This window comes from Neopelma chrysocephalum, unplaced genomic scaffold (genome assembly GCF_003984885.1).
Source record: "Neopelma chrysocephalum unplaced genomic scaffold, ASM398488v2 Primary Assembly neopelma1_43, whole genome shotgun sequence".
Lineage (NCBI taxonomy): Eukaryota > Metazoa > Chordata > Aves > Passeriformes > Pipridae > Neopelma > Neopelma chrysocephalum.
This window is the reverse complement of record NW_020897702.1, coordinates 7,807,839-7,822,744: the sequence shown is the minus strand read 5'-3', so window position 1 is coordinate 7,822,744 and position 14,906 is coordinate 7,807,839. Positions and strand designations below refer to the sequence as shown.

The 14,906-nt window shown below is 38.9% G+C and overlaps 1 protein-coding gene across 1 annotated transcript in view; it reads right to left on the bottom strand.

Annotated features, from left to right (window-relative positions):
• The window catches only part of CRYL1 (crystallin lambda 1), a 48,702-nt gene that overhangs the window by 25,772 nt on the left and 8,024 nt on the right, over positions 1-14,906 (bottom strand). Inside the window, exon 3 of the mRNA XM_027677203.1 lies at positions 11,924-12,050. Within this exon, the coding sequence (XP_027533004.1) occupies positions 11,924-12,050 (127 nt within the window). The remainder of the gene's footprint in view (positions 1-11,923; positions 12,051-14,906) is intronic.

The following is a 14,906-nucleotide window of genomic DNA, read 5'->3' as shown; positions in this document are numbered from 1 at the left end:
AGAAGAGATAAACAGGGTCATTTAAGAACTTCAGATAGAGCCCAAAGTATTAGATGGCCTTATCAAAACAAAATGATACTCTGCTCATAGTTCCAGAATCGCTGCTTGTTGGTTAGGTTTAAATAGTTTCTTTTAGCAAAGCCAAAGATGACGAGAACTCTGCAGATACTGTTCAAAGCTAATAAAAGAGCTGCTCTGAATAGGTTTGTGAACTTGAAACTCTAAGCCTGCTCTCACATCAGATGATAATCAAAAAGGCAAACTCAAATCTGCTGGAAACTCAAACCTGCCATGGTTACGTAAGGTTTCTGAATGGGCCATTTGCTTGAAGTTTCCTGTATAGTGTCACAATTGTTTTCAGGTTGTTGGACCACTGCAATAAAGTTTCTGTTCTCAAGCATGCAATTATTTTCTCAGAGACACCAATTCCCTAAAGAACAGGGGGAAATTTAAACTCGAAACAATCCATTAAATAGGAACCTCACTTGATGTCAGTTATGGAGCCTGGAGAGGTCTGAAGCTACTCTGTTTACCCTGAGAAAGAAAAGATCAAACAGAGAGCAGGTAAGATACGGTTTTAAAGCTGCCACAGTCTCTCTCAAACAATCAGTGCAAAAAGGTTACATGCACCTCTACACATTTTAAGTGACACTGTATATTTCTGTGCCCTTTTCTTAGGGAAGATCATACTTGTTTGCAGTGAACCTTTATTCCAAGGCCCAATCACTTAAACAAGGTTGCTACTAATCTGACTTCCAATTTAAACTTTATTAGACATCTCTTAACAGCCTAATCAAAACAGGACAGTTGCTAATTTTTAAAACCCACTTCCTGGAAGAGTTGTACTGAATTAAAGGCTTAAAGGTTAAAGGTAACAGGCATTACACTATTCAAATACATGTTTAGAGAACACATAGCAGCTACTTGACCAGCATATGAACTCTTAAAGAGCTACACAAAGATCAATACATATTAGACTCCCTCCCCTAGCTAACAATAATACCCTGACAAAGGTGATTGAGGTCTAGTTGCCCCTAATTAAAAAGTTGCACTCATATGACACAACCCCTGGAATGCCTGTACATGGAAAGCTAGGGAGTTTTCTCTCTTTAAATCCAGTGTCTCTGTGTTTCTGTATAAGCCTTTCTCACCATGGTATCCACCATCTGTGCTCCACATGCACCCACGCTCATCTAGGTGCACAACTTCATTTATCTATATTTAAATGCTGGCATCTACTCAGGTTCTTCCCATCCATTCTCAAATGTGCCAAGGTAGCAACTCACCTGTACTTTCTGGGAAAACACTCCCCAAAATACTATCTTGCAAAATACCTTTTCCTTACACTAGCAATAAGAATCGCTGCCAAGCGATTTATTAGTACTGGGAGGCAAAAGAAGCAAAGCATGGCAAAAGAAGCAAAGCACTGCAATACAGTGATATGGTCCTAAAATAAGTGGTATTGTCTACACAAACATGGCAATATAAGATGAAAGTCAAATATTTAAACTAGCATGCAGAAGGTCAAACATTAGCAACCATTCAGCAACAAGCAAGTCACTTTCTGTTAGATCATCTGGAGATGCTGTCACAGGGAGCACTTGTGGCCCTCCCAATAGCGAGTATGGAGTCTGATGGTAGTCACCTGCATAAGGAATTGCTGAATAAAGAAGTCTGAGCCACAGTTGCACAGTGATGAGTTCCTACCTCCTTACTAGATTCTGGCTGCTGCAAATTCAAAATATAATCAAGAAAGCACTTCTTCCCTGGCAATCTTAATATGAAGATTTACGATAATATAAATTCCCACAAGTGAAGATTGATCTATCTTGAGCTCTCCTAGACTCCTCTTGATTTCAGGACTGTATCCCATACCATGGGATTCTTCCAAGCAGATCTTGGCCTGAATAGGCCAAAGTTGTCTCCCCTGAAGTCAAGAGCTGTGATCTCAGTTTTTGTCTTGCTTCTTCTCTCAGGATCCTCAACTTCATCATCTCACGGTCACTATAGGCAAGACTTCTCCCTGACCTTCACATCTCCAACCAGCTCTTCATTGTTTATAAGTATGACATCCAGGACAACATATCCTCTCTTCTGTTCCTCAATCACCTGTGTTGGGAAGTCACATGAACACATTCCAGAATCCTCCCAAATTCTTTGTGCTCTCCTGTGCTGTCGCACCAAGAGATATTGATGTGGTTGATGCCCCACCATGAAAACATGGGTCTGTGAATGTGAGACTTCTTCTAGTTGTCTGAAGGAGGCCTTTTCTTCCCGATCAAGTGGTCCGTAGCAGACATCTACCACAATATCTTGGTGGTGGTCCTGTTAATCCTGACCCATAAGTGCTCAAGAGACTCCCTCAATCTAATCAGGGCAGAGCTCTGTCCATGCTAGCTCACAGCACAGAACAAACACCCTAGGCAGCTGCTCCCCTCCTATCTTTGCCTTGTACCACCTAAGCCCCAAAAGCTGCACTTCACTGCCATGCAAGAGCATTCTGTAGCCTTCCCCTAACCATAACTGAGGTAGAAAATTATTTTCAAGAGTTTTGCGACTTCCCTCTTCCCAATAAATTCAATAGGGTTTCAAGTAGTAGGTAAACTGCTTAAAAGCCATAACCAGTCTGATTGCAATAGGATGCTCTTCACCTTCTGCAGTTAAGTGAGGATCTCCAAATGTGCCAGAAGCCCTGGCTCTGTTTGTCTATTTATACACATATAAACTTACAGCATTTTAAGCAGCCTCAGCTTTTCAGTGCTGTGATTTAGCTGACAATTTCGAGGCACTTCTGTAGATCAGTTCCCAGGGTCAAGTGACAGCAATTCTCTCTTCTCATAGAATGAGGATGTAGCAGCAGTTTTCAAAGCACCAAATTATCTCACAAGCTCAACACAGACTGTCAGCACTCCTGCAACAGGAACCACATAATATCCAGCTTTTTGTAGGAATATAAAGATCTTCACAGGATTAAGAGACAAAGAGTTCTGCATCTCAGAAAAGCAGCTTTTCTGAAAGTTCTGGTGCCAAATACATTTCTACAAATACTTCCATTATCTTCTATAGTTATAATCCACTAGAAAAAGAACTTCAGAAAAGACAGGCATAATTGTTTTATTTTCAATTGAACAAGTCACTTCAGAATTTGTATTTCTAAAAAAAACCTCATTAACATAATAATGGGACCTGTTTATAGAGATAACCTGAATTTAAGATAGACATTAAAAATACCTCAAGAGGAGACCTGCAAATTTAAATAAATGAAATACAGATTTCAAATCACTATGACTATCTATAGATAGCAACAGTACAGTCAAATACAACTATTCCATAGAATTTTAACATATCTAAATAATAATAATAATAATATTCTTGTAAAAGCCTAGTTGGAAGAAGTACATATGCTACAACAAGCTCTCTGCAAACTAAACCCTGCAATTTTACAACCAGTTCTGTTTCCCCCAATATCACTGGCAAAGTTGAGGTTACAAGATTGCATTTATTTGCTCCCTCTTGCATACAGACTGCTGTGTTTCTGTCATTACCACCATTTTATTCAATTCGCATCAAAGTCAATATTTTAAGCTGAATAGTGTTTAAAGTGCTCACTACTATTTAAGTCCTAATTATTATTATTATTATTTCTATTTAGGCTTTTGTACTGACATGTCTGCTCCTTCAGAGTTTAGGTGTGTATTTTCATTCCATGCACCCTCTATTAAGGAAACTGGAGCTTTTTCTTTTGTTTTCCATGTCAGACACTGAAGTGAACTCTACTCAGCAAACAAGTCACACACACAAACCTGGGGAACTACACCACCTGCAATCAAAAAATGTGACATTTTGACTGCAGAGTTTTGGAGTTCAGCTACTGAAACAAGCAGACACATAAAACCATATTTTTAATATCAGAATAAATTATTAAATCAGAATATCAATTTTTCTTCTGATATTATTGTTAAGCATTACAACTTAGCTCAAATATCTAATTTTTTCATACATTGAATAGGTTTGGTAAATCATTACACATTTCAAATGCCAATATTTGACTTAAAGTATTTTGGAATTTTCCGTCATGCTCCCCCCAAGAATAGTTTTAAACTGAAGCACTTTAAAGATGGATAGTATGTGGATCTAACAGAATACCAAAACATTAATTAAGACAAGGTGACAAATAAAAAGTCATTATTTCAAACTGCAAAGACGGTGCTGGGAAAACATATTTACTTTAGTCTCCTTTTATAAAGTGTTGTTACCCTCATCTCAGGTTAAAAGCAGGGACAGCAGCTGGCCAGGAGACACACACACCCTTGTTCACCACTGCATGGGTTTGGGATGAGACACATACACACAGCTGTTATTGAAGGAAGTCCCCAGGCTACTGCACACCTTTCACTGCAGTGTCAGCATTTTGATCAGTTAAAATGAGGGAGAAGGAGAAAAAAAAACAAACCAAAATGAACCACCACAAAAACTCTGAAACCCTTGGAGGTGATGCAGAAACCAAATCCAGTGGAATGCACACAAGAGAACAGAAGCTCATCAGGCTGTCTGCCCCTTTCCCCTTTAGAGATACTCATTACACTTAAGTGGGTACACAACTTCCTCCAAGATGGTTTCAAGCACATGTCCAAATACCAGATCATTAACAAAAATATCTTAGGCAATAAAAGACTCCTTAGATGTAAACCAACTCTGGTTAGCCCAAAACAAGCCACACAGCCTTGGCAACCAAGAATTTTACTCTGAAACTGAACTATTTTACTAATCCCTTCTGTCCTGTAAGCCAAAGGTAAGAAAGTATGATAAGGAGAGCAGTGCCTTTAACTGAAAAGCAGACTGGCTGTTTATTAGGAATGACAGGGTCACATTACCACCATGTGACACAATTATAAAAAATATTAATAAAATAAAGGTATGCGGGCTTCACATCCTGGGGCTTCAGTTACAGATCTTCTATGGGTTATGTATGCACTGAAGTAAAATGCTTAACATGGGAGGAGAAGGAATCACACCACAAGAGGATTTTAAGAACAGGTTAACACATTTTTGACACACAGTTGTCTAGGTATGACTGATCCTGCCTGACTTTGGCCCGGAGTTGGCCTAAGTAACCTCTACAGTCCCTTCCAGCCTGATTTTGCATAACTCAGTAGCCAGTATGGCAGCAAAGGTAAAGATGAATCTTCTGATAAAGGGTTTTCTCATACACTGTTCTGCTGAGGAACAGAGCACTGGGAGCTGGCAGGGACACACAGACCCCATTCAAGTTTAACTCTTATTTATAGCATTTAAACTTGTTTAAATTTCCATTCAAAATATATTTATAAAAATGTCTTACAGCAAATCTACGAGTGCCAGGCTTTTAGAACAGAGTTAAGTTCATATTCAGGAAAGCTTTAACAGAATTCATACCCAGCAACTAAAAGGACAGTAGATGAGTAAGCTTATTATGGAGCATTTCTAAAGGCATTAGTTAAAGCACCAGCAATTTCAGGCTAATCTAATTAAAAGAAAAAATTAGGGCTATAAATCACTTTAGATCTGAAGTGATAAATTCTTATTTGTCTTGAATATATGAGCTCATACCAGTGTGAAATCTGATGCTTCTTAAATCACTACCTCTTGAGTGACATGAAAGACTGTCTACCATATGATACTGCACAAGTAAACAACATTTAGGTGAGGTGAAATCCGGCATTTGGATGGAAACATTTTGTACTTTCCTGCAGTTCAGAAACATTCTCTGTTAAAGAACATGAGCAATAAAAATATCAAGTTACTGCCATTTTATACAGTTCAGAATAAATGACTGAATTACAAGTGTCTGTTCAACCTTTACCAGAAAACACAACACAGAATTTGAGGAAGTACTAGTTTTCAGAACTACATTTTCTAAAATCAAACTCACAGATTTGGGAGGGTTTGGGGGTGAAGTGGGTGGCTTTTTGGCTGTTTTTTTTTGTTTTGTTTAAAACAAATACAAGAAATTAAGACATTTTGCTTCACCTCGTGTTAGTATCATGGCATGAAGAGTTTCACCTTTTTCCATGATGTTCTCATGTCCTACAAAACTTTTAAAAGACAGACAGACAAGTTCATCAAGCTGCTACAGATGAAGATCCTTTTTGCTCCCTCAACCTCTTTGAGATCTTACTGCTCTTTGTTGACTGACATCTCCTCCCCCCATCTCGAAGAACTAGATCGCCTCTGTTTTCTTTTACCTTGATCCCATCCACCCTGAAAAACAGGGAAAGTGATCTAAGAAGGGCAATGGAAACACAACATAGCCCCAGAAAAGAGACCAGGGAGCACTGGAAGAGAACCTGAAGAGCAAGATTAATTGTTAGGCAGGATGACAGTTTTGGCAATGACAACCTCCTGAAATGGGGACCAAAACCATATTCAAGACTGTAATGGCAGACAACACCAGCTGTTACATGCAGAGAATAGACGGGGAATGAATGTTACAAAGTTTGGAAGGACATAAGTCCATTCAGCAGCAGCACCACTGCAGTGACACTGGCAAGCTCTTTAGCTAAACATCATCCTTCAGCTCAACTCAAACACTGACTTGATAAAATGCTTTACAGCAAGTTCTTGAGATCAGATCGTTTCAAACCCTAAAATGGGGAAGAGTTTTCTCAAAACATCTACAGAGACAGCAAGTCAGGTCACATGCTTAAAACCTGTTCCCTCAGAAGCCAAAACACAACTTCTGGTGCCTCAGGCCAGCGTTTAAGATAAGTAAGGTAAAGCCAAGCCTAAGGTTATATTTACCCAGCTGAAAGTAAACAGACCCATGTTTGTCTGTCCAAGGCTCAATCCAGAAGAAACCATGTTACTGCAATGTTTGCACACTCTGCCTTCCAGCAGTTTTGTTTCTACAGAGGTAGAAACACGAACACAGCTTCCAAACTGGTATGGTCTTCTAGCCTATGAGGTCAGGGCAGCTGAAGACATCTTCACTCACTGTCTGGAGCTCTTTCCTTATTCCCAGAAGTAAAGGGGTTCTTGAAAAGCCATCAGGAAAGTAGAACAAAAGCTAGGGGTAGAAATTGGTACCAGACAGCGAAAAACTAATTTTTATGACCAGAGACATGAGACATCTACTGTCAAAGCTCCAAAGTCAATGGTGGTTTTGCATTCTGAGGCACCACCAGGCTTTTTGAAAGTTGTTAAGACTGTTTTTCTAAATATGTCTAACTGAGAGAGACAAACGAGCCTGCAATACCTAAAAGATACCAAGTTGAAGATCTATATTAGTGTTGTTATCACCAGCTCAAGAGAGCTGCAGGTGTAATGGGATACAACTCCCCTCCAACCATCCCACACACACGCACCCCTCTCCTTTTAAAGGAGGGGGGTAGGAGATAAAGATACTGTTCAAAGGCTTTTAGGCAGAGTTCTTTTAAAAGTAAAAAGGATAAATACCTCAAGAACACAAGGTATAAGTTAAAAGCTTAATTTAATCCCCTTGCCCTGTCTGCTCGGTCCCATGCCACAGCACAACTGATGGGTTTAGAGCACACGTCTCAGCCACCTCCTGTGTCCATCTTCAACTAGCCTGGCCAACCCTCACAACTTACCATAACACACAGCAGCTCAGATGTCAAGAGTAAGATCTCACCAACAGTTAGTCACCTTATCTTCCTCTGAGAGCCAGTAAACTTTATTATTCAGTTAGTAAACTGTTCCATTTAACCGGTTCTGTTTTACTAGCGCTGCGGTAAGAGATCATACACTGACTTCTATTCAGTTTATATTATTTAGAAAATAGACACATATGCACTTAAAGGTGGTTTTAATATAGAAAGACATAATAAGATGTTCAGTACCCAGTAGTCACACAAGAACAAAAGGCAAAAGTCATCACATATTTATGCAGGAAAGATAAAAAAACGATATTAAGAAACATTTACCTCACTCATGATAGTCCCGTGCCAGGGACATAATAGTACAAACATATCCATTAATTTGTCTCATGGAGTTTTCAGCTGATGGAAAACTTATTTCAGAATTAAAGCTTCTAGTGATACAAGAGCTTGCAGTGCACATTCACCTAAACACTGCACATCATGCACTTTAAGTAGCACAGAAAAGTTCTGAAACTGTGTGAATACTCAGGTTGAGAGCAAAATATGGACTAACTTCCTTCTGAAGTTGATGCAAAACACACTAATCAAGACAAGTTACCTCATGAAAATGTCAGGAGAGGGAATATATAAAAATATGCATCGAGGCATACTTTGTTTTTAAAGGTTCATGACATTACAGTTACAAATTTTCTTCTTACTCAGTCCTTCTAATAATTTCTTGCACCTTTTTCACTTTTATATCTTCACTAATAGAATTTAAGAAGTTCCACTTTTTACTTCATCATCCCATCTGTGTTATGTCTCATGAAAATTACAAAGAAGGCAACTGTCTGAAGAATTTATTCATGGAGTGCAAACATCCAAGAAAATTTTTAAAGCTTGAAGCAGACTTACTCTACAAAGGCCAAAATTTGAAAAGAAATTAAGATTTAACTGTCTAAAATCCAGGGTAAAGAAGTGCAGTTCTCATGGAAGTTTTCTAACAAGTTAATCAGTAAGTTATACCATTAAGCAAGAAAATTTAGTTTTCTATATTCAACTAACATAATGCAACCAATATTTTATTTTTTAGGTAACCAAAGTCAGAACACTTGCATTCATAAGTTACTATTAATACATTTTGTCCTTCCAGGTTCAAAGCTGTGCTAGGCAATGTTTCTGGAGTTTAATATGGTTCAGCCAGAAAGTAGTCTGCTTGTTGCTGAAATAAGGCTGTGAGCCTAGGATTAAGATTCTTTCATTCTACTCCACCACCCTCCTTTCAAGAGAATATTAAAGACTAGTTCAAATAAGTTGCCTGCCCACTTCCACTGTGTATTAGTTAACACTTTGAATCAAACTAAAATTTAATGCTATGGTTTGATGAGCTGACATAAATAGCGCCAACCATGTTGCACACGTACGATTTGTTATCCATGGGCATACTGCAGCAATTTAGTTTATTTTTATTTATATACATAACAACTACACGTTAAGAGACATCAAGAGGGCTAAGGGAACATAAAATAGTACCAAACAGCTCGAGGTACAATGTTGCTGTTCAGAGACTATCAACACAACACTGCTGTCTTCAACTACCTGAAGGGAACACACAGACTCTCTGAGGTCCGTGTGGTAGGACACGAGGCAAGAGACTGAAGTTGCAAGAAGAAAAATTCCAATTCAATATTGGGAAAGAAGTTGCACAATGAGGGTAATTAACATTGTAGCAAGTTACCCAAAGAGACCAGAAGTGTTTATCCAAAACTCAACTGCACAAATCGTGAACAAGATGATGTGAGTGGGTTGGGCCAGATGACTTCCACTGGTTCTTTCCAACTCAAAATTATTTTGATTTTGCAACATTTGCTCAATGCCCATTTCATAGATCAACTGATTGTGGTGGGAAAGGATGCTGCCCTTGATTTAATCCGAATTGGTATGTTCAAAAATGTGACTGCCAAAGACCCTCTCTAACAGTACAATGGCATTGGACTAAACATTTCTGTAGAGCAATAAGATCCAAGAACTCCACCACAGCTGTGTTCAGCTTCAAAAGAAGATGGTAAAAAGAAGCGAGGATGCTAAAGAGATGCAAAATTAGCATTAAGAAGTATCAGATCCTTACAGGTAGCATACAGAGAAAGTAAAGACGCCATACAGATAAAGCAGGGAGTAAGTAATGCTTGAAAGAGCAAAAGAAAATGAGAAGAACTACAAGAATACTGGAAACCAGAAAGGCAGCCTTCCCAAAGTTGATGTGGTACTCGAATGGACATGGCCACATAGGATTGTTAATTTGTGAAAATAAGGCACCCCCTTACAATTTACAGATAAAATAATTTAAAAAAATGTTTTCTTTCTTCAAAATGCATAGAGAGGAACACATAGGACCAAAAGATGAGAGCACAGAAGGATCATCTGGAAAATATACACAGAACAGTGATTTCTTTGCAACTGTTCTGTTTCGCCTTCTAATCCTTGTAGAAAACTGAAGCCTTAACTCTTGCAGACTCCCAGGGTCTCTCTGAAATTGAAAGAATTTGAAGGTATAGAACAGAGGAGGGTGGAACCAGAACTAAGGTCCTGGGGCATGTTTTGATATGGTTGAAATCCTCAACACAGTAACAATGATATACAACCACTCACTTGAAACAAAACTGAATGTACAGTATTTTGGTACCAAAGAGAAGAGTGGTAATCATGATGCAACTTCCAAGGGAACTTCATGAAAGATCTCACCAGTAGGCCTGTAAGCCTTATGTCTTCATCAAGCAAGTTAAGAGAAGAAGGTAGCACCAAATGAGTATAACATAAATTAGAAGCAGAATCAAAGAGAAGAAATATTAGAGAAGAAAAGAGCAACAATATGGAGGGAAGTCCCAACTCATAGACCTAGTAGAATTTTCTGAAGGAAGCAACAAGCACAGGTATCATGTAGCTGATACCGTTTGTGTGAATACTCAGAAGTATTATAACAAAAATACTAAAAGCTTTCAATGAAGTTAACCGGTCACATGTGAGACAAAAGATCCTTTAATGGACAGTAACTTGTAAAGAGACAGTAAGCAGAAGATAGGAAGAACAGTCAGTTCTTACTCACTGGAATATGCTGGGCAGTGCTGTTTCACAGATATCTGTGCCCTTTGTTACATCCATTCATAAATGACTTGAAAGTTAGCTCATAAAATTTAGGTTGGCCATCATTATTACAACCACAAACATTTGCAAAAGGACTTTACAGAACTGAGACAATAAATTTGCAGATTAAACTCAGTAGAAATAGGCAATACATACATGAATACAACAATATGAACTGACAAGTTCTGAGCTCATTAATGATGAAAGAGTAAGATAGTGGGGTAACAGTATATAGTTTCATGATATAGAGAAAAGGAAGTGAACACAAAACAGTATACCACTGTAAAAATCTGGAGTACATTCACACCTTGACTTTCATGTGAAGTTTTGCCCTGTCTCCCACTCTCTCCCCTCCACCTCAAATTGTGATGAAGAGAAGGTCTGGAAGTCTATCCCCTTTCAGTTTGATTTGATATTAGGGTTGTGTTGGAGCTAAATGGGACGATGGGATTTACTGAAAGAGCGTAAGTTGTAAACTCTTGGGTGCAGGACACACACATATAGGGACAGCTAATGGTATGACACTGGAACTATACTGGGGGACCATGCAGGGTAGAAGATGCCAATCCTAATGAAAACTCATTCATACTTTATCCCAGAAATGGTCTCAGATTCACCTATCCCCAAAACTATGCCCAATCCAGTGAGCATATTAATAGGTAAGCAGTCACAAACTATCAGGTCTAGTACTTCAGCTTGTTTCCCATTCCAACTTTACTTAGCAGCACACATTCCAAACTTATATATCTACCCTGTTTTTAATACTCTAACACTCTGAGATACCTGTGTTTAGCTACAGCACTCCCTTCACAGTCAGAATAGAAGTCACCACAGACATAGTCATATTCCCTCCCTTCACTAGGTACCAGGACAGGAAGAAACATGTTTTAGTTTCAGCTCTAGAATGTGTGGCGTTCCCTAAGAGATAATTTCTCCCTCAGGAATCTCCTGCCCAACTGCACCTAACAGGTACATCTTTCTAACAGGTACAGTGTCTTTTATACATAGAGGGCAGCAATTCCCTCTCAGCTTAGTTGCCAGCCTGTCCCAACATAACTCAGAAGAAACTTGCAAGGAGTCTCGAGTAGGAAATCCTGCAAAGAGGCATGATCTCCCATGTCAGGATACAAGGTTAGAAAGAACATGGCACAGCTTTTGATCATCTTTCTGAACTGCTTGCTAGAAGTTGGCAAATCTTTGCTTACCTGAATGAAAGCAGCACCCTCTACTGCTGCCTTCAGGTCTGTACAAACGCTAATGAGAGCAAACTGCTGTTCCGCACTAGAAGATCCTTTCAGGAATCCCGACTTCTCCATCTCTTTCATTTGTTTGCTGACAGAAACAACATAGACACATTTCAATACTTTATAATTGTTATGCCACCATTAATTTTTTAAAAAGCTTCTTAACAAACCAGTAGTACTATGCTATTTGCAATGCTACTGCATATATTCATACTCAAAAATATAAAAGTTAATTTCAGTGGCTTCTCTTTGTTCCCCCTTTTATAAGGTTTTCTTTTCCTTCTCTTCAAGTAGAGGCAGCTCTAAGATCTACTCCTAGATGCAGGATTGCCTCTTTGTAGGAACAGCTCTTTAACTGTATAGAAATAAATAAATACATTCCATAGAGCCAGGAGTCCTTCCTAAAAAACTTGTATCACTACAAGGGGTTTTTTTAATATGTAACTAACAGAGCAAATGTCAAAAAATTCAAGTACTTCTTAAATTGAGTGGCCAAAGCGTGAAATGAATGTTTGAGTACACACCACTACAAGGGCTTTTACCTTCACTTTTACACACACTGCGTTTACCTTCTCAGTAAAAGTCTCTACAGTCTGAAGCCCTCAAACATCCAGAGCAAGCAAGCCATTTTTCAAAACCATTATAAGTCACTTAGAGGAACAATTTCCACAGAAATTAAGTGGGATTAAACTGTCTGATTGCAATCAACCTAAAGGTCTTTGCTGTAGTCATTATCATGCTTAAATCTGTTCAGTTACCTCAAGCCAGAATTCTTCGGAGCCTTTGGTTATTATTCAGCAAAAACTGCTCATCCTGAATACAGGAGAAAATTGAACTAATGAATAGTGGCAGGGAAAAAAACCCCTTTATTCTCCCTACCAACCCAGTTTTGAAGCATTGGCTTCTTTTTGGATGCCTTTTTACATGATAAATAAACTGCCCTTCCTACTCAGTTAGAGGGTAGAAAAGCTGTAGTGATTAAAAAAACTGTATAGAAAAAGTGTATTTTTGTACTACACAAATCATAAGTGAATATAGAAATAACCAGTGATCCATCATGTGTTTCTTAAGTGACCATGGCACTGAAGCACACATGACAGTCTTCATTAGAGGCTTTACAGGATAGAACACATTAAATGGGCAGAACTTAGTCATATCGGCCCAGACAATCTCCACTCCCAGTCACACCTCAGACCTTAATACACCTGCCCAGTCCCCTCCAAGTGTCCAGACAGTAACACTGAATTTACTTTTGTACCTAGAGACCTCAGAGGAGATACATGTTTGTCACAATCTACAGCAGCCAGAGACAGACACTGTTCTTGTGAAGCAGGACAGGCACCCAGTCCCAGGGTCAGAATATCATCAGCCCCAGGCTACTTCTCCAGTCCAGCTCCTGCACTTACACCCTGGGGCAGACCTTCCTCACCCCCTGCCAATGACACCACTGCAGCCACCAGCAATCTTAAACACACAGAGAGTGATCCCAACTGGATCCCAGATCTCAGTTGCTTTATGAAGCTGTGGGAGGTGTTGTCTACACTTTTCAAGCAGCATTTAAGTGAATTGAGAAGGGAGAGGACTTAGATCACACCGCCTCTTTTTCTCTCTACACCTTTCAGACCACCGGCTGAGCAATGTGTGATAATGCACTCACGCTTTGTCAAACCATTCTTTTATTTAGAAATCTTTCCTCTCAACAAGTATTGTTGACATAGATCAAATAAAAATATTAAGCTTCCTTCTCCAGACGGTCCTAAACAAAATGAGTGCGATTCATCTCACCTACTCTGACAAAATGCACACCTGAGACAACCATCTTCAGGTCTCTTTTACAGAAGGAACAACTGTTTCAGGTGCATTTGTCTGATCTTTTTTAGACATCCAAGTAGGCAATCCATCTTGTCTTACATTGGAAGTACCTATTTTCCACCTCAAGAAAATATAGTTCAGAATGAGAATTTAGACTATAGTATTCTGAAGTCAAGGATGAAAGTTTGCTGGGATTTATTTAAAGGCAATCCAGTTCCTACTTAACTATACAGAAGCAAGTCACATCTCAGCCAAGATTCACTGAGCCCTCAGATCTTTAGCTTCAGTGAACTGGCTCACTGTATCTACCAATAAATTCCAAAGAATCAGAATTTTACTTCAGCATCCATGTCATTGTGCTGTATCCAAGAAAATGGAGCAAATACAGGCTCTACTAGTTTTATCATGGCTTTATTAAGAGGTTATAAACACCTGCAGCTCTGCAAGTTATTCTGATATCCTTTCTCCCACACCAAGTATCAGAAAAGAGAACATTTGTTTCCCAGCAAACAAAATAGCTTTGCAGCAATATGTTATCCTGGGAGCGGCCCCACTAAAAATCACATACCTTCAAATCACTATGGACTTTGTACATTAAAATCAAAGCATTTCAAATAACTTGGGAGCAGGTAACGTTCTGTTTAACGTTCTGTTGAAGTGCACCTTACAAACCAGAATATACATCTATATTCCAGATTGGAAAGAACAAAACCACCACTACCAAATATCCACATCCATGCACACACACAGTGCTAACTCGTACCAGCATTAACTTTCTCCTCTTCAATGAATCTCTTCAGCAATTAACTCCAACTAATCATTTCCGTACTGCAAGTTCTAATACTTCCTCTTTATTTTTGTCGTGGATGATCATGGACAATGAATTTTTACTCTTTTAGGCAGAGCATACCTCAGTAAACCATTAGACATTGCATTTTGTTTAGATTGGACAAGAGCTTTGAAAAGGTTCAATTAATTCTTAACTGGAAAACTAAGCCAAGAGTCATATGCTTTTTAGACACTGCTCAGGTCTGTCCTGTTTGCTTCCCTGAAGTCCCTTAGACTTGGCACTAAAATTATTTTCACCAATTTATGCAGTCCAAAAGTGATGAAGAGTTCCATAAATATCTTT